General features: G+C 34.2%; 2 protein-coding genes across 3 annotated transcripts in view; one reads left to right on the top strand and one right to left on the bottom strand.

The window, feature by feature from the left end:
* The window catches only part of trim67 (tripartite motif containing 67), a 39,565-nt gene extending 24,240 nt beyond the window's left edge, over window positions 1–15,325 (top strand). The window contains exons 4-12 of one of the 2 annotated variants that reach the window (XM_032586181.1): window positions 1,609–1,719; window positions 2,694–2,847; window positions 5,091–5,174; window positions 7,513–7,676; window positions 10,191–10,329; window positions 11,931–12,055; window positions 12,551–12,729; window positions 13,581–13,743; window positions 15,214–15,325. In XM_032586181.1, coding sequence (XP_032442072.1) covers window positions 1,609–1,719; window positions 2,694–2,847; window positions 5,091–5,174; window positions 7,513–7,676; window positions 10,191–10,329; window positions 11,931–12,055; window positions 12,551–12,729; window positions 13,581–13,743; window positions 15,214–15,261 — 1,167 coding nt within the window. In that variant the 3' untranslated portion in view covers window positions 15,262–15,325. The remainder of the gene's footprint in view (window positions 1–1,608; window positions 1,720–2,693; window positions 2,848–5,090; window positions 5,175–7,512; window positions 7,677–10,190; window positions 10,330–11,930; window positions 12,056–12,550; window positions 12,730–13,580; window positions 13,744–15,213) is intronic. The other variant, XM_032586182.1, reaches the window with a different exon arrangement.
* A 1,426-nt stretch (window positions 15,326–16,751) lies between these two features.
* fsaf1 (40S small subunit processome assembly factor 1) lies at window positions 16,752–25,560 on the bottom strand. Its single transcript, XM_032586199.1, has 9 exons — window positions 25,373–25,560; window positions 24,331–24,489; window positions 23,772–23,887; window positions 23,469–23,528; window positions 22,380–22,475; window positions 21,550–21,636; window positions 21,447–21,478; window positions 20,681–20,804; window positions 16,752–20,049 (listed from the first exon to the last, which is right to left on the bottom strand). Exons 1-8 carry the CDS (start codon window positions 25,437–25,439, stop codon window positions 20,690–20,692), a joined length of 732 nt encoding a protein of 243 aa, XP_032442090.1. The 5' UTR covers window positions 25,440–25,560; the 3' UTR covers window positions 16,752–20,049; window positions 20,681–20,689.
* Between the last annotated feature and the right edge of the window lie 54 nt (window positions 25,561–25,614).

Here is a 25,614-nt window from a genome sequence, read left to right as displayed (position 1 = left end):
AAATGTGATTTTGAGGATGATTAAAGACAATCAGACTCTGGTTTTTATAAATCTCAGTTAAAAAAAAAAAAAAAAATTAAAATACATCATTTTTAAATTCCTTGTAAGAGATTTTAGCAATTATTGAAAAAACTGTGGAAATAATCTAAAAAGAATTCACTCAAAAGTTCACAAAGAAAAAAACTAAAGACATGAATAAATTAATATGGCAATACCTTTGTAACAATAATGGACAGAGAGAACTGAATTAGTATGGCAAGACCAAAGAACATAAACAACAAGAGAAATATGAAGCCATTCAAGTTTAAAAAATCTAGAAGTAAAAAGCCAAATGCTCAGAGTATCAGGTGTTTATTGTAACTCTTCATGCTCTTCATATTTCAGCCCAGACAGTTGTTGACAGGTGAATAATTAACTTGGATATCGTTAATCCTCAAACAAACGAGGCGACTAATCACAAAGACTCCATCTAATTAGCTCAGACTCGTCCAGGCGCTCGCTGGTTTCATTATCTGAGAGTCACAAGATGTTTTCCGTCTGATCTTCAACTCAACCCAGATGCAACGCAGCATAAGGAAAGACACACAGAGACTTCTACAGGTTTTTTCTGCTGTCAGACATTTTTGTGTTTTGGTGGGATAGTTAAAGACCTGCTGGTGTCGATTTGCTCCTTTTGCTCTCCTGCTTCTAACTGGCTGATTAGGACCACTAAAAAAAATGAATTCTGACTTTTACTAAATATTCTGACTTTTTTTTTCAAAGAATTCTGAGTTTAATCTCAAAATTTGTATTTTTTCTCAGAATTCAGACTTTTTTCTCAGTATTTGTACTTTAATGTAAAAATTCTGACTTTTTCTGTGGAATTCGGATTTAATCTCAAAATTTAGATTTTTTTTTCTTCCACCCCCAGAATTCACTTTTTTTCCTCATAATTAGTACTTCAGTCTAAATGTCCTGACTTTTCTCAGAATTTGAATTTAATCTCAAATTTTTATTTATTTTTTTTCTCAGAATTCATATTTTGTCTCAAAATATAGATTTTTTTCAGAATACTGACTTTTATCTCAAAATTTTGACTTTTTTCTGAAATCTTTCACTTTTTTCCAAGTTTTTTTTTTCACAAAATTTGAGAAGATTACTCTTAGAAGATTAATATTTGAATTTTGAGGGGGGGGGGGGGGGGGGGGGGGGGAATCATAATTCTGTGATTAAAATCAGATTAATCTCCTCTATGACATCCACATCATGCCAGGTTCCTTTTTTTCATCCCAGGCTTTTGTTTACCAACACGATGCCTGAGAACAGGTTCACTCAGCTGTAGCTTAGCAGTTATCTGCAGATGCAGCCGTAACTAATTTGTGATTTGAAAACAGAAGAATTGACTTGAAAAAGCCAAAACAGAACCAGTGACCTCTAAAAACACAAACACCTGAGACACAGAGGCATTTCTCTCCCTACCAGGATGGAAAATTACCCTGGAGATTTGACCTCCAGCGTTGCACTATAGGTCACGCCTCCATCTTGAAGTGGAAACTGTTGACTGGCAACATAAAAGTTGCTTTTTTAAAGCAAACAGAGTCAAATCCTGATGAGTTTGATGTTCGCCAGGTGGTGCGAGACCAGATCACCCACTGCACCATGAAGCTGAGGCAGACCACCGGCATGATGGAGTACTGCCTGGAGGTCCTGAAGGAGAACGACCCCAGTGGCTTCCTGCAGGTAGGGAGGGATGGATGGATGGATGGATGGATGGATGGAGGGAGGGATGGATGGATGGATGGAGGGATGGATGGATGGATGGAGGGATGGATGGATGGATGGGTAAACAGATGGATGGAGGGATGGATGGATGGATGGATGAATGGAGGGAGGGATGGATGGATGGATGGATGGATGGGTAAACAGATGGATGGATGGATGAATGGATGGATGGGTAAACGGTTGGATGTACCGATGGATGTGGCTATGATTTTCTTAGTTATATTTGATATTTTCAGTATTTTCCTGATGTCTAACATAGCTGCATTATTGTTTTATAAATTTGCTCTAAATGTTATTTAAATGCATAATAAACATTTTACCATTTTAAAGGTGTTTGACAGAATTAAATACAGAAAAATTAACTTAAAAAAGTTAACTACAATCATAACTAATGTATGTCGATATCACACAACAGGTAAGGTAAGTCAAATAGCTTAAGTGTTTGTTATTTTTTGTAACAGAATAAAAGGGACAAGTACCCAAAATAAAACAATCAAATTACACAAATTAGTGTTTAATTGTGTCTAATTTAAAATCTACTCCAGTTAAATATGTAATGGATACCAAACATTATCTGCTTTTGAGTTTGAATGACTTGAAAACGCCCACACAATCACCCCATCCTCCTGAATATTTTATAACATATTGATCAGCTTCTTGTTATCATTAGTGATGTCTAAACTCTTCATTCACGCTGTGAAGAATAAAACCGCTCTGCAGTTTGGACCAAGCTCACAGAAAATGTAGCGAAACAAAAAAAAGCTAAAGGGTAAATGTTTTAAATCCACGTTCTAATGTGATGAATTCGTTTCTGTTTCATCTCCTGCAGCGATAAATGATCAAACATTTTGCTCCAGTTTCTGAGCGTTTGTTTCAAATTATTTAGTGTCTGTTTTTCAAACGTCGGTCTGCGTTTTAATTTGGTTGCTTAGATCTCGGACGCCCTGATCAAGCGGGTGACGTCGTCCCAGGACCAGTGGGTGAAAGGGGCCCTGGAGCCAAAGGTTGGCCCCGAGTTTGACCTCAGCCTGAGCACCGACTCGCTGATGCAGACCATCCTGCAGCTGGACTTCTGCCAGGGCAAAGGTGAGCACACCTGATCAGCAAACACTCTGCTATGGAGCTACAGTGGGGCCAAAAAGTTTGATCAAAAGAAGAAAAAAAATAAAAAAGTAAAATAAAATAAAAAGGATTTGAAACTGAAAGTTTTTTTTTGAAAGTCAAAAACAAATTGAAAAAAAAAAAAATTAAACTGAAAAAAGAAAAACTATTGCGGCCGAATATAAAAATTTGAACCTGAAGAAAATATTTTGAAACTGAAAAAAAGAAATGATTGAACTGGAAAATATTAAACTAAAAAAAATGTGAAAATGTGAAGAAGAAAAAAAAAAAAAGATCTGAAACTGAGAAATTTTCAAACTGAAAAAAATTGACACTGAAAAAAATCTTTGAAACTGAAAAGTTATTTTGAAATTGGAAAACAAATAACAAAATAAAAACATTTAAATGAAAAGAAAAATGCTTTGAAACTGAAAAACAGATTTTCAGGTAAGAAATGTTAAACAAGAAAAAAAGAGATTTAAACCAGAAAAATAGTTTTGAAGCTGAAAAAAACCCTGAAAACAAAGATTTGAACGTGAAAAAAAGTTTTGAACCTGAAAAAGCATATATTTTGAAACTGAATAATGTTGAAACTGAAATAACGTCAAATGATTCACTCAGTTGTATCTATTTTCATATTTTGTTTTCTACACAGCTTCACTGTGCTATTAGTTATGTTTTGTTTGTTTTTACTATTAAAGTTGAGTTAAAGTGTCTAGCTCTCTGTGTTATGAGGCACTTAATGGTGAAGAAAATAAAAACTTAATGACCTGCATTAATTCAAATACTGTTACGTTACTTTAAATGCATATAAAAATATAATTAGACTCATAAATCTGCAGGTTCTTGAAGCGGAGCTGCACTTTAGCAGCGTTTGTGTAATCTGAGCTGCAGCTTTGATCAAGCCGTCTTTGTTCTTCCAGGCTGGTGACACGAAACTCGTCGCCTCATTCCCCCACATTCACATCTCACTGATCATCTAGAACAAAGCTGCAGAGTTAAAAGATGGCCGATCAGATTTTATTTGGCGTTTCAGTCTTTGACATTCAAAGCAACGACAGCGTGTGGGAGTCTTTCTCTGCGATTATCATGAAACTGATTAAATGTTTGATGTGGGAAAATTATGCTGATTTTTCTGGTTTTTACTTTGCTGAAGCATGAAGAAAAACTCTAAAGTGAAGAGCGCACTTTTGAAATGTCAACATTATTTTTAAAAATTGACCTTACGAGAATAAAAAAAAGTGATATTAAAATTAAACTTTCATGATGTTTTACTATGTCTGACCTGTAACAACAGAATCCACTTTTTACTAAATAATCTCCATTCATTAGTTAGATGTGATGGTGTGTTTGGGCAGTCGTAAAAAAGGAGTAAATTTCTGGCAAAAACTATCAGAACTTTTGAGATTAATCTAAGAAATATTTTAAAACAAATGTGAAAATTTCTGAGTTTGAAAAATCCAACATGTTTGACTTTTGAAACGTATTCTCGTAATACTACGACTTTATTTTCATAATATTTTGACTTTATTTTCATATTATTTTGACTTTATTTTCATATTATTTTGACTTTATTTTCATAATATTTTGACTTTATTTTCATAATATTTTGACTTTATTCTCATAATATTTTGACTTTATTTTCATATTATTTTGACTTTATTTTCATATTATTTTGACTTTATTTTCATAATATTTTGACTTTATTTTCATAATATTTGGACTTTATTCTCATAATATTTTGACTTTATTTTCATAATATTTTGACTTTATTCTCATATTTTGACTTTATTCTCATAATATTTTGACTTTATTTTCATAATATTTTGACTTTATTCTCATAATATTTTGACTTTATTCTCATAATATTTTGACTTTAAACTTGTGTTTGTTTGTTTTGTAATGCTTTGACTTTATTCCTGTCAAAGCATTACAAGAACTTCAGTTGAAGTTTTACCCTCTCAGTAACTTTATTCTCCTAATTTTATTTGAACTTTTTTCTCTTATGACTTTATTCTCCTAATTTTATTTTTTATTTATTCTCAGTATGACCCTAAAACTCCATGATAAATTCAAAATAAAAACATTTATAAACCATTTTTTAATTATTATAATCTTCCCGCAGCCTCGGCTCCGTCGCTTATTGAACTCATGTTGAACTTCTCCTCTGGTTTCACTCTTTGCTCTCCTGTTGTGTGAAACTCCCCAAACCAACGTCCTCTTTCCAGATGTGCAGGAGAAACCGCTTTTGAAACTAATGCAGGCAGCAGCAGACAGTGGTGAGGCTGAGATGGAGGCAGAGAGCCCCGGAGGTATTTCAGAAAAACAAAAAAAACCCTCTCAGTGAACCTTTGTTTCCATTTTTAATGTATTTTGTCATTCCTGCCTCATTCCTCTGCACCGTCATGTCAGCTGGAGACTCACTTCTCCTTTTTGTCCAGCATGGTTAATGTTTTTATATCACCTCTGCAGAATTGTGCTAAATTTATTGCATGATATTAAAGCTTTACAGCAATAAGACATCAATTTATATCAAGAGTTTTTATATATTTTTGCCTAAAACAAGGGTTTCCAAATTTGGCCACTTGTGGCAAAAAAGCTACAAATTTGTCCCATAAAAGCAGATGGAAAATTTTAATTTCTAAACATAACAACCAACATAAGTTTCTTACAAAGTATTCACCTTTTTATACCTTTATTTAACAAAAGATAAAACCATCTTTATCCAGAGACTTTTACTGAAATCAGCTTTTAATTTCTTAAACCTGGCTAAATATAGGAATCGTTTTGAAAGAAAGTGACCCCCAGTCCTCCCAAAAAATGAGTAGACATGCACAGACTTTATTGTTATTCAATTGTACATTTAAAATTTACATTTTGAGCAAAATTTCATTTCAAGGCTCCATTAATAATAAAATAAATAAGTAATAATGAAAAGTATCAATATAAATATATGAAATAAAATTATTAATTTTTAATTTTTGGCAAAAAGCTTGTTGGAAATAACTCAGTTTTAAAAAACAGAACAATTTTAAGTTTGAACTTTTTTGGCTTTTAAAACTCAAAAATTTCTAAATTTCTTTCTAGAAAATTTCTTACAGTAATTACAAATTAAAATTTTTTGGTGGAAATGTACCTTTTTTTTCTTCTCTTCTATCTTCTATGGCCATAATGAACAGTTGTTAAAATCTCTTTCAAGTTTTCGATTTACAATAAATATCCATTTCTAAAAATGTACAATATTAATAGAAATAAAAAATGATCTGGCTACCTTATTTGCTTGTTTTTAGGTCGGGTTGTTTTGGCCTTCACATTTAGAGAATTGTAAATCTTTTTACTGTTTTGGCTCTTTAATAATAGATTTAATAGTAAAAAGATCAACTTCTTTGTTTTAAACAGTCACTGGTTTATATTTAGTCACACATATTCAGGGTTATATAAGACCTATTATTCAGCCATGATGCTGAAATCCAGACTGAAGCTCAGGTGGAGTCTTTTATAAAATAAATATTGAGCTTGCAGGAAAGAACAGAGTGAATGGAAGGAGAACATAAAATATGATTATTCTGAATTAAAATCCTCTCTTGATTCCCGTGCTGTCATGACTGCTGCCTTTCCCTTGTGTCTTCACAACTGTTTCTAGATAAATATCCCAGTTTTATGACTCAAATCTGCATTTTGTTTTCTTTTTTCCTGTTCAGCACCAGTTTTCTCACAGCACCGCGGTTAGACTGATATACTTCTGACAAAATATAATTTAGTCCTGCTTTTCTGAACGTATCCAAATGCCAGAAAGTATGACGGAATAATAGGGACGTTGAAGATAGAAAACTAAAAAGGAGTACATTTTTGCCAATAAATTCAGAAAATTTCCAGAAAAAAACAAGGAAGTTGAAAATTTCCAATTTTTGAATTTTGAATGTTAAAAATTTCTGAGACTAATAAAAGTTTCCAAATAATTTTGGACATTTCAAACTGAGATATTTCCTTGTTAGTTTTTGCAGAGAATTTCTCAGATTAATTTGAAATATTTAGATTTTTTTTCTGCCAAATGGTTTTACTTTTCAAACTCAGATATTTTTTTTTCTAGAAAGTTTCTGAGATTAATCTAAAAATTTCTGAGTTTTTCTGGCAAATTTTAAACTTTTCAAGCTCAGAAGTTTTCTTGTTTAGGATTAATCTTAAAACAACTGACTTTATTTTTCTATCTATGATTGCCATAATCCTGCGTTGTAAAATATAAATTCAGCCAATATAATCTTAATTTCATGCAGATTTACCACCTGGATCTAGTGATTTGTGGCCCTGAAGTCAAACGTCAGAGCTTGTATCAGTCTAACCCGTTCACCACTTGCACCGCTTCCCTTCAGAGTGTTAAATGTCCTAGTTAAAGTCTCCAGTGATTTCCAGCTGTTGTCCTCAAAATGAACCTGGATTTGTTTGCCCCTCTGAATCCTCCCACTTGGTTCTCTTTAAAGCTCCTGTTTTCTTCCCTCAGCTTGTTAAAACAACACCACCAGCGTCCTCCGTTTTTCCTCATCCAGCTGTTATCCTCGGACCGCCCATCCCCCCTTTCCTTGTTCCTTGCTTTCTGCATCACTATCGCTTTATGTCTCGATTAATATTGCATCCACGTATCTCGTTCTCCAGTGGATTTAGGACCTGCGGTGCCAGCGGCGCCTCTACTACAGCTGGAAAAATGCTGCACCAGGAACAACAGCGCCACCCTGGCCTGGAGGGTAACTGCGCATGCTAGTTGCCCCATTGAGGGCTACATCCTGGAGCTGGACGATGGGAATGGAGGGCAATACAGGGTTAGTTATTACACATTCCTGGTGCAAAGCAGCATGGAGGAAAATAAAGGCCACTGCATAAAAAATAAATTAATTAATGCAGACGAGCATCTGGGGAACAACAAGCTTCAATGGCAGAGATGTGAATTATGCAGGAGGAGAAATAACTTTCTGGAGGAACATGTTGGATTTATTTTTATTTTATAGCCGATTAAAGTCAGAATTCTGAGGAAAAAGTCAGAATTTCAAGGTTTTAGTCAGCATACTGACATTTCTGATGTTAAAATCAGTATTATGAGTTTCAAACAACAATTCTGAATTTAATCTCAAAATTATGAGAATAAAGTCATAATTTTGAGATCAAAGTCAGTATTCCGAGATTAACACCAGGAGTGCTAGGTTTTCAAGACCTGCCAGGTTTTTAAGACCCGGTCTTGAAAACCTGACGACTCTGATGGCTCAAATTAGCCTCCATTCATCCATTCTTCTATTCTTCTATTGTTCTATTGTACATCTGGTCGTTGACCGTCAGGCCAGAAGGTAGGGATGTGAATAGTCCATGTTGAGGGTGGGTATCTATGATACCTACAACTCAGTTTAGTTTTGAAGCATACATGAAGTGTTTTTGGAGAGATGTGACTTTTTGCAGCTGATCCATGATGTTGTGCTGCATTATCCAGGTCATTTTGCCAAATGTACATAGAGTTTGCAAAACATACAATCTGTTTCAAAAAGTATGCAAAGGTTTTTCTAAAAGAAATGAGTAATGTTTCTCTTTGAAATAAAGCTAAGAGGGTTTAAAATGACAGTTTAGAAATAAACTAACCAAATTAATTGTGTTGATCCACCTCAAAAAAATCATGCAAAAAGTGTAAGCAAAAGAATCTGGGAGACTTTGCACATGCAAATTTGCATGCAGCCTTTTGTGCTGTGGAGGATAAATAGGTGACTGCTTCACCTATTTAGTTCACAAGAACTAATGGCATTTATTTCAGTCATAATCTTGCGGGGGGTGACCAAGGTTCCATCACTATGTGACAGCTGGTCAGCAAACCTGGCAAACATGATTGACATGGCAGCACTGAATGCACATGCGCTTTATCAGGCATGCATTGGGGTGCAGGAGAGACGGGTGGACTTCTATTTTACTGTCAGTCCTGCACTTTATATTTTATATTTAGATTTATATTCATATTTTATACTGTATTTTATTTTACTCACAACATTGGAACCTCAAACATTGTCCTGAGCCGTATGCAATGAAATTTCGTTCTGTATACACCCTGTGCATTGAAAATGACAACAAAGTCAGTCTAAGTCGAAGTCGAAGTCTAAGGAACAATTGTGCAACTGTGAGATGCGTTGAGGCCATTACCAGGGTACTTAAGGGTACTTAAGGGTACTTAAGGGTACTTAGGCCATTTGGACAACTCTAGACTGAATAGGAGTGTTGTCTACGTGGACTACCTTCAGCCGTTCTAGTAATCAGAATTCTGAATTTAATTTCAGAATTAGGGTCGGAATTATGCCTTTATTTTCAGATAAAAATAAAACAATCTGTCAGAATTTTGAGATCAAGGTCACTGTTCTGAGATTAAGTCAGAATTCTGAATTTAATCTCAAAATTCTTAGAATAAATTTGGAATTGTGAATTTAATCTAAGAATTTTGAGCACATTGTCAGAATTCTGACTTTCTTTTCAGATTATTCTCTGATTTCTGACTTTAAAGTCAGAATTTTGGGATCAGATTCATTTTATTCTATTAAGTCAGAATTTAATCTAAAAATTAAGGTTAGTATTCTTACCTTATTCTCAGATTAAAGTCAGAAATCTGAGACCAAAGTCAGAATTTGGAGATTAAAGTTCGAATTCCATGATTTATTTTGTTGTTGTTTTTTCTGCAGTGGCCCTAATTCTCCTCCATAATCGAAAACGACAGACTCATATTTCACTTTTTTATAAAACTATTTGAGAAAAGACACAACAAAATGAAAAACAAAAAGTTTAAACAGAATTTGAATTATACTCTATGCAGATGATATTGTGATTTATATGAATAGGAAGCAGGCGGATGATAGCCTGTAGTGAAGCATAACGAGTGTAACATGGAAGGTGAGAAAGGTATGCAGAGTTGAAATGTTGATTATTAGTAAATAAAAACAGTGGAGTAGTTGTGTTTTCTCCAGCATCCTGGTAATTAGAAATAAAATTAGAAGTGACAACTTAAAGTACTTCTCCAAACATGCAGAAAATTTCTGATAGCTGATCATTTTGTCAAGATTATTGATAAAGAGCAATAAATCTAACAGAAATACAGCAATGAGTGTCAAATTTTCTGTTGTAGCTCTTGTTATTAATAATGAAAAAGCTGCTCTGCTCTAGAATAAGAAAAGTGATTAATTACGTCATGGGTAAACAACCATTTCTCAACCTCTTTGCTCATCCTTTGCTCATGTATTATGCACAGAGCATAAGCTGTGTTTGCCTCCATGTAAACATCATTAGTAATGATGCTAAGACATGTTGGACCTCAGGAGGTGTATGTGGGGAAGGAGACGGTCTGCACGGTGGATGGCCTGCACTTCAACAGCGCCTACAACGCCAGGGTGAAAGCCTACAACGCCGTTGGAGTCGGACCGTACAGCCAGACGGTGGTGCTCAAGACTTCTGACGGTAAATAACTCACTTCTGCACATACAGTTTGGCTTTTGTTTGTGTGAATTTTCTGTTTATATAAACATGACATAGAAAAAGAATAATGAAGGAGACGTGAAATGAAAGTAAAAAATGAGAAAGATGATTAATTTGTTTCTAAGAAAATAATAATAATAAAAAAATTATATCCAGCATAAAAAGATAATTCATGTCTTAAATGTGAACAGACTTTTTATTTTCATTATTGTGACCTAGTATGGTTCCTTGAACTGGTTAGGATTGATTTGTGGCCTATACAAAACATGCTCCTTACATTTTTTACACAAAATCATTCTTAGATAATAGGATCTTTCAATTTTGAGCTTTTTTCAGAATGAGCTAGTATAAAGCATCTATCACTTTAAATTCTAACAAGTTTCTGCTGGCCTCCCAACTCAACATTTACACTCACACTTGTGTTATTTCTTTTTCGATAGGTTTTATGAAGATAATTTAGAAATATTTGCAAGGAGTTTTGCAATATTTGCTCTTTTGTATGACAGTAAATGTGATTTCACAAACTATAACTGACATCAGGTAAGGTTGAGGCAGCAGTAGAGTAGAACTCAGATTATACTCTATGCAGATGATATTGTGATCCAAGATTATCACAACAGATTGCTGCAAACAGATGCACAGTTGTACTACATTTATACACAGTACATCTTATTTTTTCACAGTTCAACAATCATGATTCTATGGTTTCCTTTGTCGAAAGTCCAACAAATTATTTCTCCAGTTTAGTTTTTTTTTCTTTATACAACAATTTAACAACAAATATTGGATCTTGTTTTTGTTAAAACAACCCTCTTTTACTTTATACGCTTTTCTATGGTCAATTTAATGTCATCATCAATGATAATAATTCATCAGATCCTTTATATTATGTGTCAAACTCGAGCCCCGGGGGCCACATCTGGCCCATCATAGGCTTTAATGTGGCCCTTTAGACTCCAGTGGAAGTTGTGTGCTTAAGTATTTTTATATCAGTCAAATCAATGCAGTTTTTAACTGAATATTGCCAAATTACATCAATCAGTTCTTCATGAAAATTCTCTCAAAATCAACAAATCTTTGCATTTTTTCACACTTAATGGGTAATTGTGAGTTTACCGCAAATTTTCTGCAAAAATGGTCAAAAACATTGGGTTTAAAATCCCAAAATCCTGGCGCGACTGGTAAGTGTGAAAAGATGTTTAGTATAATTTAATTTTAAGAGTAACTTATCAAATGCAGAGGCAGCTATTAATTAATATTTTAACAGTTTATTAATGGGTTTTATCAAAACATTCTGGTACAACTGATCCTTAAAGAATATTCATGATATTGATTTGGTGAAAATGAAAATGACTTTGACATCCCTGCTTTACATGATGTATTTGTTGCACTAAATTTATGATTGTATTAAAGATTTAACTGAACTTATCAAATGTCTCCAGCTTAGCGATGGGTCAGCTGGATTCATTTGATGTAATTTGCCAAGAAATGTGTAAAGCACTACATCAAATCCTAATTAGTTACATATTTATTTTTATTTACACACATATTTAACCTGGGTAAGTTTATTGTTGTCTTTACAGTGGCTTGGTTCACCTTTGACCCCACCTCGGCTCATCGTGACATCGTTCTGTCTAATGAGAACCAGACGGCTACGTGTAGCAGCTACGACGACCGCGTGGTTCTGGGGACGGCTGCGTTCTCAAAGGTAAGGGTAGTTATAAATTCAATATTTTCTCTGTCCAGATGATTATATTACAGTAGCTGTGTTTCCATTGACCATATAATTGTGAAATTTGGCATTTTTAAAATAAATTTGCTTAATAAAAACATGAAAATTCAAAAAGTCTCTTGTTTTTTTATTAAAAGTTTTGGCGCTAGGATGAGGTGGTTTTGTTTTTACCTGTATGAAATTGGTTAATTTCGCAAAACCACAATAAAAACACTTTGTTTTCACATCACACAAGTCATGTGATCAACAACCAGATGTTACTACTGACAGAAATGGCAAAGAAGACGACGACAGGAAGTAATTGGAGTAAAATGTTATTTAAAAACACCAAGTGAACAAACTTTTTTTTATTTGTGTTTCTTGTCTAATGGAAACACCACAGTTTTGACATTAGCATAATATTGACAAAGTTTTGCTCACATCCGTAGTGGAAACAAATTAAAGTTTCCACGATTCTTCCACACATTTCAGGGAACTCACTATTGGGAAGTCACCATTGATCGCTATGACAACCACCCGGACCCTGCGTTTGGCGTGGCGAGGATCAATACCATGAAAGAAATTATGCTGGGGAAGGACGACAAGGCCTGGGCCATGTATGTGGACAACAACCGGTCCTGGTTCATGCATAACAACTCCCACACCAACAGGTAGGAGTTCATCGTTACCACGGTAGCATTGTTTTTATGAAGGTTGGGCCATTTGGTTATGCTGACCTATTGACCTTCCTTAAACCAGTTAGGCTAGTATTATGGGTTACACAAGACATGCTCACTACTGACTCAACAATAGGAGGATTTTGAAATGGCTCGTTTTCCAGACTCCAAAAAATTTTTACTTATTACCAAAAAACATCTTTGTGAAGCGGAGGCTTGGCAGCTTCGCAGCTGCAGAACCAAGGAGGCCCTTAGTCCTCGAAGGCGGGGCTAGGTCCACCCAGGCATTTTACACTGCTGAATGGTTGCCATGGAGATTAAAGGATTTCTCAAACGTGCGCAAAAGAATCAAAGCAACTCTCCAGGTGTGTTTTTATGAGGAAATAACTTTATAACATGATGTAAAACTCAAACAAGTTGATTTTACAAAATACCGTCCCTTTCAATCTTACCCAATTTCTAACATTTGGCCACGACCTACATAATGCGCCATAATGCTATGAAGCTTACCTGTGCTTTAAACAATCATCCAAAGAAGATGGTTGTTAATGTTGATTTGTTCACTTCCTTCCCTGCCACTGTTAAAACTACAGGCAGACTACAACTCTGAAACTAAGAAGAAAATCAACGTCACTGTTCACAGCTTCTCCTTCTGTTCTCTGATTGGCCCAGTTGAAATTCTACTGGAGGAATCCAAGTCAATGGGAGAAAGCTCACACTGTGCTGTGAAGCAGCAAGATTTGAGCGGAATAGCGCAGTTGAAGAACTACAAATGCTCACTTCTTCTTCACTGTTCCACCTCGTTTCAAAGTGACCTGCTATCTTCTCTGTGTTTGTGCTGGCAGAGCGGAGGGGGGCATCACAAAGGGCTCCACGGTGGGCATCCTGCTGGACCTGACCAAACGCACCCTGACCTTCTTCATAAATAAGGAGCAGCATGGACCAACAGCCTTTGAGAACCTGGACGGCGTTTTTGTTCCTGCTGTCAGCCTTAACAGAAACGTTCAGGTCGGTGTGTGTTTTTGTCTTTGGTGCCTGGAACATTTTCTGAGGAGTTACTAACATCGTCTGGATCAGTACTCTTTAAAAAGACTGATGCTCATTTGCAATGAGACCAGGTTCTGAAACTGTCTTCAGACTCTGGGAACAACTAGAACTTGAGTTAAGAGCCAAAACTACTGAGTAAACAGCCAGTATCCAATTCAAAAAACAGAATGAATATAAACGTCTAACTACTTGAATATTTTTATGTCAATAACCAAAACTTCAACACAAATGTTGACCTTTATTCAGTTACAAATAAAAAACTGACCTAAAAAACTAACCTTAAAGTTACAAAACAGCCTAGTAAATTAGAGCTTTTACTTCCAGCGTTTTAGAATTTATCAAGAAAAGTTCATTTTGGGAGAGGTAAGTACGCTAGACGTTTTCAAAGTCAGCAAAATGCGCTAAATGAAAACTTAGCTCAGCTAATGCGAGTTAACAGATGTGTCTCGACCACGGGGTAATGAAAAGGAATGGTTTTTCAATCTCTGTGTGTTTTTATGTAATATAAAAATAAATTTAGACAACAGAATGAAGCTAAATGTACGAGGAATAAAAAAAAATTTTGTTCAGTTGGACTTTATTGCTTTCTTAATTTTTCATATGATGAAACATTTTATTCAAGTAAATGTTTTCATTCTTCTGAAGGTTTTAAACTCTAAAATCTGAAACTGAATAAGATTGTGGAAGTATAAAAAATACAAAACCGAACTAATACATATTTATAAAACAAAATATACTAAATAAAACTTTTTTTTGAAGGGTCTAGTCAATTTTTAGAGAAGTTTTATTACGTGGAAACATGAGAAAATGACTCCTTGGGTTGAAAAAGACACTGATTCCTATTCTGGTAGATAAAAATAAATGTTTACAAAATATAACAAAGAGTTTGTTTACTGTCATTTTAATTAAAAGATGGATATGCAGTAGTTTAAGCATCATTTTAACATTGTAAGCTGCAGAAGCAGGTAAAGGATTATTTGATTTTTCCTTTCATATGCTAATTGTATACCACTGACTTGTACTAAAGAAAGACAATGACATCCAAATAAAATTAAGTTTATTCACATTAAAGTAGCCAGAATTTTGACTCATTTCCCAGATTTACAAAAGCAAAGCTGACAAATTGCTCTAGAGGGCAGCTTTGGTTGCTAGGTGACAGGCGGAATTCCACGGTGGTTGCTAGGTAACAGGCAGAGCCTGCTGATTTGTGAAATGGCTAGTTTTCCAGACACCAAAAAGAACGTCAACTTATTGCCTAAAAACGTGTGGTTTTTCTAAGCGCTTTAACCGTTTTTAGAAGCAGTTGAAACCAAAACGGAAGAAGAAAAACGTGCAAAATGTGAATCCAGCGAAACGCTTCCAGTGAAACCTGAGAGATGTACGTGTAGCCGTCCGCGTGCTGAGTGTTTTTATTTGTTTTCTTCCCTTCAGGTGACCTTACTGACCGGCCTGGAGGTGCCAAAGAATATCAAACAGTAGGAGCTCATTCCTCCTGGATACAGCCCTCTGATGTCAAATGCAGACTCACCTCTATGTTTTCCTGAAACACCAGGTTGGGTTCTTCCCATCCTCCTCGAGGTGCTGTTTTGTCTCAGACACTACACATCATGTCACACCAAAGGAACAAATCTGATTGGTTGTAGATTATTATGGACATTCTTACACAGATAATTGGAGTTATTGTACAGAATTCATGTTTTCATTTTTGTTCCATCAGGCACCAATTTTTATAACATGAGGATCTAGCCTTGAATAGTAAAGCCAAACAGCTAGAAGACATTCTCACTGTGCAGAAAATATCTTGGAGATAGTATCAAAGTTTACATCAGTAATCATAAAATGGAAACCGCTCAACTTTAACTTCAAACCTTTCCCACACCTCCAGCCTCAACAGCCCTGTGTGAATGATTATATCTGATTTTCTTAGCTGGAAGTTGAAAGCTAGTCAAGGTTGATCAAAAACCTTAAATAAGTGGTACAAAAATGGTCAAAAATAATTTATAATTTAATGATTTTATTAATTTTTATTTTCTTAGCATGGCGTGGGCCTAATACTCTGTTATAAATATGTACATTTTATAAAAGCCAAATGAGATCGGTAGAAATGTCTCAAAATAATTTCATCTCTTCGTCTCTGAAGAAACTCAGAAACTCTGAAGCATCTCTAACGTGTCACAGTGAAATCCAACAGAAGACGATTAAGGAAACTGAAATTTTGACTTTTTTTTCACAATTCAGACTTTGGTCTCAGAATTGTGACTTTTTTTCTTAAAATTCAGATTTTTCCCCTCTGAAATATTTATTTTTATTTCAGTGGCCCTAATCCTGCTCTGTATCGGTCCCGTCAGGTTAAACCATGTCTGCTGCTGCATTTTTCATTAGGGACCAAATACGGCTACCTGGAGAGGACAGTAGCTTAAACCAGACCACTGTAACCTGATGGTTGTAGGATACGTGAAATTCCCAACGTCTAAGAACAAAACACCTCAATGAAAAGGTATGTTATTAAAAGCTGAAGATGTTTAATATTGAGTTTTACTACATCTACTTCATCTTTTGCTCTTTTCCCTAAGAACGTGTGTGGAGTGAGAATAACCTGACCTGCCATATAAAACTGGACTAATGTGTGGATGAAAATTGACAAACTGTAGATATTAATATGTGACTTGTGCTATTTAGCATGGATTGACAAGCAAGTTTGCAAACTGTCTGAAATTATTCTGTAAATAATGTTTTATTGTCTCTGCAATGAGTGATGTTGTTATGAGCTGCAACAGGTCGCCCCCTGCTGGCCAATATTGGGAACTGCAGCTCTGGATGCTCTTCAGACGTCCAGCTGAAACACTTTGTATTGTAAAAATATGTTAAAATTCCTTCCATAATTTAAAATATTTGAGCATTTAATCAGGGATATGTAGATTATGCTCTGAGGTTTATGGTTATTTAATGATGAACTAGTACACTGCTCATATCATAAATGCCCGTTTATTTTACACAAACAGCGTGAACAAACTCAAATGCACAAAGGTGGAAAAACCTGGTATTTTAACGGCATTCGATCAGGTAATGTTTTTATTAAAAATCATGTAGTATGTTTTGTATTTTATAAACATATTTATCTTTTAAATGGAAGAAGCCAGTGGAAGAATGATATCTAAAACTTCTAATTTATTAAACATATGATGATATATTTATTTTCTTTTGTTAAAGGTGTTGTCTAAAATCCCTTTTCAATATTTACATGGGGTAATTACAAATTATTTCTGAAACACGCCCCATTGTTTAGACTTTTAGTGCTTTCATCTCAAAGCAGCCACAACTAGTCCTATCACAATTTGTCATTTTGTTTCATTTTCTATCAGAAAAATACTTGAAATAAAATAATTTTAAGTCTAAATCTACCAAGGGTCCGACTAATACATTAACTGTAGTTATTTGCATTAGCAGCTAGGCTATAGTGTTTAGCAGTCAATACAACACTAATATGATCAACTAGCTTAAAAATTCTTAGAAACTACTACATAACACAGTGAAATATATTTTTAAACTAAAATAAATATAAAATCTTCAGATTTTTTTCTCTTATGCACAGTACATTTGTCGGTAGGCAGGTTGCTAGCATTGGCAGTGGTCCAACATCGATGAATGATAGCTGCCATTAAAATATAAAGACAGCGGTTGCTAGCATTAGCCTGCCAACATTACTAGCAGAAAAATGTCCAAAACCGATATTATATATTTCTAAAGCAAAATTTCTCCTTAAATATTTCACATTTATCTCACTCTGTTCCTCTTAAGTCTAGTTTTTAGCCCATAATATCACCGTAGGCAGCAGGGTTTGGCAACAATAGCCGCTAGGTCGTTAGCACCGAGCAGCTAATGTAGGCAATTAGTTATTTGGCATTAGTTACATATTGACAAAAACGTTCAACATTTTTAATTGTTGAACAATACATCAACATAACTCCACTATGTTTTATTTTATTGTTTGTAGCTGGTATGACAGGGGGAAAAAATCTAGCTGTAACGTTGTGTTATTTGGTTGCTATTGGCAACAAACAAAAGGAGTACTTTTGCAACATAAAAAGTAATTGGTGTTTTTTTTCTTTTACATTTGAATTGACATTAAAACGTATGTATTTAACTTTATAATTGAGCATTTTTAGCATGGCAAAGTGGTCAGGATGTAAGAGACTTTTGACAAGTGTCAAATATGTGAGCATCAGCCGAAGGCGACTTGTGTCCTGATTTGCTAAAACCAGTTTCCAACTCAGGGCTTTATTTTGATCAGCTTGGTTGCACAGCTCTGGCCCTCCTTTCACCTCCCACTCCAGATCAAAAACCTTCCTGGTGGCTGAATTTACTGTAACCAGAAATAGATTTCAGCCCAGTAGTTAAGCTGGAACATTACATCCATTGCATAAAAAAAAAAAAAAAACCCTTTCTTTCTGAGCGCCAGGTTTTGTTTATGGTGCTCTAACTCCTTACGTTTCAGTGATTTCAGATGATACTTTAGCTACATATTTTCTTCATCTAAAAATGTGACAAAAACAACAAGTGATTGATTTGATTCATGCAGACACTCCTGTTTAAGTGTTGTTTTGTATTTGTGCTTGTTTAGCATGTCCCTTTACCTGATACCCACCTATGAATGTCACTTCTTTCTTAGATTTAACTTACATTGCTGGGAAAATAGGAAAGTATCTTTCTAAATTTAAAACGTGCAGATATCAAATTAGTTATGGATCACGGCATAGGGCCACTGTAGATAGAAAACAGGGAGTAAATTTCTGCTAGAATATCTGAAATTTTCTAGAAAAAAAAACAAGGAAATTTCTGAGTTGAAAATTTACAAGAAAAAACGTAGAAATTTTGTAAGTTTGAAAAGTCAAAATTTGCTACCAAAAATACGTATATTTCCATTTTGTTCTGGAAACTTTGAGATTAATCTCAAAATTTCTGAGTTTTTATAGCAATTTTTAAACTCTTCAAACTAAGAACTTAAGTTTTTTCTAGAAATTTTCTGATTAATCTAAAAATATCAGAATTGTTTGAGAAAATTTTCAAATTTTAAAGAGGTTCTGTTGTTGAAAACATTCTTTCTAGAAAATGTTTGAGATTAATCTCAAAATTTCAGATTTTTTTTCTTGCAAATTTGTTAATTTAAGCTCAGAAATTTTAATGATTTTTCTCAAAAATTAAAAAAAAATTCTAGCCAAGTTTTGACCGTTGAAACTCAGAAATGACCGTTTCTTCTTGAAAGTTTCTGAGATCAATCTCAAAATTTGAGGGGGGTTTTTCTAGCAAATATTTCAAGTTTTTTTCCTCAATACTTTCTGAGTTTTTCTGAAAAGTTTAGACTTTTCAATTCACAGAATTTTCTTTCTAGAAAAGACTCATATCAAAATTTAGATTTTTTTTGTTGTTGTTGGAAATGTACTTTTTTTCAATGTACAATGGCCCTAATATGCCGTCACACTTATGTTTAAATTTGATCACTGACCAAACGTGTCATATTGCTGCTGATAACATAGATTTGTTAATTACTGATGGTAATTAACATTAATATTAATCCATCCAGGTTTTAGCTTGAATCTTCGTCTCTCATGCTCCTCATTTTGTAATTCAAAAATGAAACCAAGAAGCAGCTGTGAGAAAAGTAACTGTGACCTCAAACAACCCGACCAACTGTGTTTTTTCATTAACTTTCACATCGTCCCTTCAACATCAAGTCTTTACTTCTGAAGCCTGGTGAGGCTGGAGATGAGCTTTGTAAATTCAGGCTTGAGTGTTAGAAAAACTGCTTTTGCTTCTGCTGTCTCTTGTTGTGTATATATATTTATTCATCAAAGAAAATGCGTAACTTTTTCTTTTTTATTACCTCAATTTTGTCCTCTAGTTGTCCCCTGCTGCCAATGTAAATGTTTTGTACGACTACATTGTTTGTAAATGATGAAAACACAGAGTCAACTCCATAATTTTTAAAACCTAAACATGAAAAATAAAAGAAACAGCTTTGTCTCCTTTTTGGGTACTTTATAAGAAGGGAAATAAATAAAGTGGGGTCTGAAATTAATATGCCCCAGTCTCTTTGTGTTGGCATGTTTAGGTCTGGCCACGATTCCCTGCTCAAGATGTCTGACTCTTGAATCATTCCAGCTACTGCTACAGGTCAGTGTCTTATCAGGAAGTCTGGATTGTTTCACTGACTAACTCCCTCCTCCAGTCTGCTGCCATTTCCGTCCTGCTCCATTGGATTAATCCCACCTGAAAGCAGAAATTTTAAACATAAAAAAATTACTTTCAACTTATTTTGTTTCTAAGAGGACTTGAAAGTTCAAGATCTGTGGGTTACACTAAAAAGGGAAGTTCCTAGCATCAAAGACGTCCGGTAAGCTTCTACTTATTCACCTGAAGGTGACTTATTATACGTCCTAAAACAGATTAGAATGGGTATGTGGGCAAAAACATGTTCAATACATTTTTTGCACAAAATCATTCTTAAAAAAATTAGATTTTAGTCTGATCAGTTCTGTGTATTTTGAGCTGACCGCCTTGGGTTACTAGGTTACAGGCGGAACTTTACTGGGGTTGCTAGGTTACGGGCTGAGTTCTGCTGGGGTTACTAGGTGAAGGGTCATTGCCTGCTGATTTGTGACGCTACATTGGAGAGGTTTTTGAAACGGCTGCTTCTCCAGACACCTAAAAACATGAACTTATTGCCAAAAACCAGATAGATTGTTTTTTTTAAGCACTTGGGTTGTTTGTAGAAACAGTTGAGACCCAAATGGAAGAACAAAAACATGCAAAAATGTTAATTCTACATAATATGCCCCCTTTAAGATTGTCATGTTCTGGATGACCGAGATGCAAAAACACCCTGAAACAATCTTCTTACCTTTTCCCTTCATCTTTTGCCTTTGATTTTCTGGATCTCCTTCGAACTGAGGATCAGCATGCCGTTCTTGAACTGACCCACCTGACCAGAACCAGAACCAGAGGCTGGTTGTTTCTTTTTGTCTCTGAGGGAAAATACACAAGAAGACAACTGAACGTCTACTGAATAGTCTGCATCAGTCCAATGAAAACATTTGAAACTGCTGTGAAAAGGATTTAAAGCAGCGGTGTCCAACGTTCTTGTCACATTGGCCAAAATTTTAAAGTCAATCACTTGCGGGCCAAAAAAAAAAATTTCTAAAACAATTTAAAATCAAATTTTACCTGTTCAGCAATAAACTAATTATACAATAATTACAATAAATAAAGTAGTCAGACATTTTGTTATAATGCTTGTTTGAATTATTATATTTTATATAATAATAAAATAGGATCTTGTACATTTGACTTATTAAAAGAAAGACATTCATTTTGCACATTTTTTGTGGGGAAGTCAGATATAAAAACAGGATTTGGGTCCCATTTTTGTGCATTTAACCATGTTTAATATATTCATTAAAAGCAGATTTTGGTACTTTTGAGTTAAAGTCACTCAATAGATGTTTTTGTATTTACTACAAAACCAAAGAGAATGTAAAAAAGTGTGGTTATAAAAAGATCAATACTTTCTATTGCATCAGATGTTTTCCATTATAACATTTTAATTTGTTTGTAATATTTTTACCTCCATCTGCATCAACCAGCTGTGACCAAATGGTCTCACTCACCTTTGATTACTCTTCTTCTTTTTCTTCTTGTCCTACAAAGTAGATATGTTACAATATGCAGAATTTGATTGTTATGAAATATTATTACTCTAGCAGGCCTTACCGGCTGAAGCACCTCGCTTTGTTTCTGCTTCTTGTCTTTGATTTGTTCCTGCAGCACCTTGTAGTTCACGTACTCCTTCTTTGGAGGCTTCATTCACAAAATTAGAAAGGAATTAAAGCTGTGAATCAAGATGTTGGCTGGTAATATGCAATATTGTGAAAGGGTATTTGCCTCGTTACAGATTTTTTGTCTCAGAATGTTTCAGATATTATGCACATTAAGGCCATTGTAGATTAAAAAAAGAGGAATAAAATTTTGCCAAAAAATGTTTTAGATTAATCTCAGAAATAACCTAAATAAAACTGAAATTTCTGATTATTTGGAAAAAACGTTTAAATTTCTGAGTTTCAAAAGTAAAAGATTTTCGTCTTTTGAAACTCTGAACTTTCCAGTTTTTTCCAGAAAATTTCAGTGATTATTTCACAATTAGATTTTTGCCCAAGCAGATTTATAACTTTTCAACCTCAGAAATGTTGAGATTAATTTCACAAATTTTCTAGAAAAGACTTGACATTTCTGAGATGACCGTTGTTCCATGTTTTCTCTGTGTGTGGAAAGTGTGTTTGTTTTGCCTACTTCCTGCTGACAGACAGGCTCCGTTTAAATGTCCCATGGATACAGTGAATGAAGTTAAACTTAGCTGTTAGGTAATGATGTAGCTTTTCACATAGGGTCAGATTGGTTTGAATAGTTTTTCCCTCATAGTAAAATAAATAATCTTTAATTGCTTTTATTGCATTGTCTTATGTCATGTTTGTGTAACAAGTTTTTTGGATTATCTGACAAAAAATAGGAAACAATAAATCTGTAAATGGCCATAAACGTCTTACCCTGGCTCCCAGCATTATGGCTCTGTCCTGCTCAAAAACGCGCTGCTGCTCCTTCCTGTAGCCCGTTATTCCAAACCGATGGACCTCCAGCCGAGCCTGAGACCGACCAGGAAGACGTCCCAGAGTTTAAAATGATAAATATGAAATGCAGCAATCCGCACATGACAAAAATATGATATTGTGTTACGGCCATTTTACACAAAAGAAAAATGAGGAGTAAATTTCCTAGAAAGACTCAGAAAATTTTAATCTCAGAAATTTTCTAGAAAAACAAGGACATTTTTTAGCTTGAAAAGTTACTATAAAAAAAAAAACTCTGAACGTTTTAGATGAATCTCTGACATTTGCAAGAAAAAAACTTGAAAATATCAGAATTTCAAAAGTAAAAAACTTTCAACTTTTGGAAATTTTCTGAGTTTCAAAAATCAAATGTTCCAAGTTTTTCTAGGAAATTTCTTAGATTAATCTCAAATTTTCCGATTTTTTTTCTTGCAATTTCTTTTTACTTTTGGAGCTCAGAAATTTTCTTTTTTGTTAGAAAATTTTAGAGATTAATCTTAAAATTTCTGAGTTTTTTGGTGTAAATGTACTCCTTTTTCTATCTACAATGGCCTTAGAAAGCCTTGTACAAGTTTCTTTCTAGAAAACTTTTGAAGTTAGAAATTTCCAATTTTTTTTCTATAAATTTTCTGGGTTTTTTGGGGCAAATTATCGACTTCAGGAGCTGAGAAATTTCCTTGGCTTTTCTAGGAAGATTCTGAGATTATCTTCCAATTTCTGAGGTTTGTTCTAGCAAACTTTCAATTTTTCAAAGTCAGAAATGTCTAGTTTTTTATGTATTTATTTATTTTTTGCTCAGAAATGTTTTTTTTTTCTAGAAATTTGAGTTTTCTTGCTAATTTTTGACAAACTCAGAAATGTCCAAGTTCTTTTTTTTTTTAGAAAATGCTGGAGATCAATATCAAAATTTCTTGGTTTTTTGGTAGAAATTCAGCCCCTCTTCTTTTTTTTCTATCTACAATGGTCCCAACACACAGCCGAAAATAAACGCAGTGGAGATCCTGGTAAAATCTAATTAAATAACGTCACCTTTTCCAAACTGAGCTGTTCTTCCTGGTTGATTTGTTCCTGCTCTGCTTGCCGAGAGTCCTGGGCGTGACGAGCGCGGCGCCCGAAGGCGATGAAGACAAGAGAAGAAGAAAAGTGATGGAAATAAGAGATGACCAGAGAAACAGGGAAAATTGGAGGTTGTATGGAGTTCATTCAGTAACAAAGTAAAGTTTTCATTGTAAGAAACACACCTAGTCAGAAGTTTGTAGCATTAAAAAAATATTGTTTTAGTTAAACCACATCACTTAATCAAAACAAGATAAACATTTTATTTAGACCAACCTGTGGTGATTTAACTGGGATCCTGGTTGAGACGGGAGACGGTTTGGTTTTGATTTTCTTCCTGGGATCCTGAAATGTGACAACCTCCACTTTGTTCTGCAGCTGGACATTTGAATCTGATGAATTAAAATAAAAAAATAATCAGAAAAATAACCTACAGACACTAATAAGGAATGTGAAGATAACTACAGGGTTTCTGATCAATTAAAGATTTCAGTTTAGCCCTTTGAAGTCAGCTATGGTGTAAATTTAACACCAAACTGTAGCTCATTTATTTGGAGATAAATTGGGGCCATAAAGTTTATTCAAAAGTAAAAAATAAAAAAAAATTAACTGAAAATTTATTTTGAAACAAAAAAAAAATACCTTGAATCTGAAAAGTGGTTTAGAATTTTTTTTTTCAGTTTCAAAACATTTTTTTCAGTTTCAAAATAATTTTTCAGTTACATTTTTTTTTCTTTTGAACAATTTATGGCTCTAATTTAGCGCCATACATTCAGGACATAATTTAAGATAAACAAATTTAAGCCCTTTTTAGTAATAAATGATGAATTTTAACCTTTCAGTTCGATGTTTGGTTGCTGAATCTCAGCATTTCTGCTGCCTTCATCGTCGCTGCAGGTTTTCTTCACTGCATGAAGTTTTTCTTCTTCTTCTTCTTCACATTGTTTTCGTTTTTTCTTCTTTTGGGTTTTGAGCTTCTTTTTTGTTTCTGATCCTGAAACAAAAATCAAAACAATGAACATGAAACAGATCTAACTAAAGCCCCAGAACATATTAACGCAATATTTCTTCATTTATTGAAAAAGTAATTTAATTTAATTTATTTTATTAGGACATTCATCAACATTAGCACAATCCATGAAGGTGTAAACATGAAATTTCATCCTTTGTCAAAAAAGCCTCATTATGCAACTCACGTGACATTAAAAGAAGCAAAACAAACAAAATAAAACATTTCCACACGAGAAATAACTAACAGACATAAACAATCTAAAACAGGAAACAAGACCCTCAACAATAAGCGGTGGAAGACTTTATGAATGTCTACAATTAATGTTTAAGTTTCTTTTTTTTTAAATTGCGTAGTTTTCACTGTTTATAGTATTACAAACGTTGAATACTAACAAGAGGTTTGTACTTTAATAACTGGATATATTTGTAAATTGAATGTGTATGTATGTACTGTTCTTTGTAACTCTTATCCCTCATTAAATTTAACTTTTTTGGTAAATAAAACAATAAGTTTTTAATGAAGGTGAATAATAAAAAAAATACTTATGTGAATGATCTGAAAGGTAAATTAAAGACCCACTTGATCACTCTGTACTGGTTTTATTGCCTTCCTTGTGTTTTATTGTTTTTAATCTGCAATGTTTAATTTTGTCTGTTCATCCCTTTGAATGAAAGCGCTTTACAAATTAAATTATTATTAAGTTATTACTTCATCAGTCGGTTTCAGCTAGTTTGACATTTGATCAAGTTAAAATACAAAATGAGATAAAAACGAAAGATTCCTGATCTTTCCGTTACTGTTGTGTCATATAAAACAGGAGAGCTTAAGTCAGCTAACAGAGCTAGCATTAGCTTATAAAGCTTACCAAACTCATAAAGTGAATCCAGAACCTGCTCCAGAAACAAACGGTCCTCATCTAACTCTGAACTCATTTTCAGATGGTGAACTCAAGAAAGTTAAAAGAAAACAACACAAAATGTGTGGCTAACTTGATTTATGAATAATAACACACGTGATAACACACAACGCGCAACACACTAGCGGAGCGGAGTGGTCCTTTCCAGCTACCGTAGGTGAAGAAATCCGGAAGTGAAAAGATGCCCCTGA

The sequence above is a fragment of the Xiphophorus hellerii genome, chromosome 15 (assembly GCF_003331165.1).
Source record: "Xiphophorus hellerii strain 12219 chromosome 15, Xiphophorus_hellerii-4.1, whole genome shotgun sequence".
Taxonomy (NCBI): domain Eukaryota; kingdom Metazoa; phylum Chordata; class Actinopteri; order Cyprinodontiformes; family Poeciliidae; genus Xiphophorus; species Xiphophorus hellerii.
The sequence above is the reverse complement of the archived record's forward strand: the minus strand, read 5'-3'. Positions and strand labels throughout refer to the sequence as shown.

Excerpts from the sequence above, each read along its gene's own strand:
- fsaf1 (XM_032586199.1), bottom strand. The coding sequence starts at position 25,439 with ATGAGTTCAGAGTTAGATGAGGACCGTTTGTTTCTGGAGCAGGTTCTG. Across the intron at positions 24,490-25,372 it reads GGATTCACTTTATGAGTTTG|GATCAGAAACAAAAAAGAAG; the intron begins GTAAGCTTTATA and ends TTTTTGTTTCAG. Across the intron at positions 23,888-24,330 it reads ACCAAACATCGAACTGAAAG|ATTCAAATGTCCAGCTGCAG; the intron begins GTTAAAATTCAT and ends TTAATTCATCAG.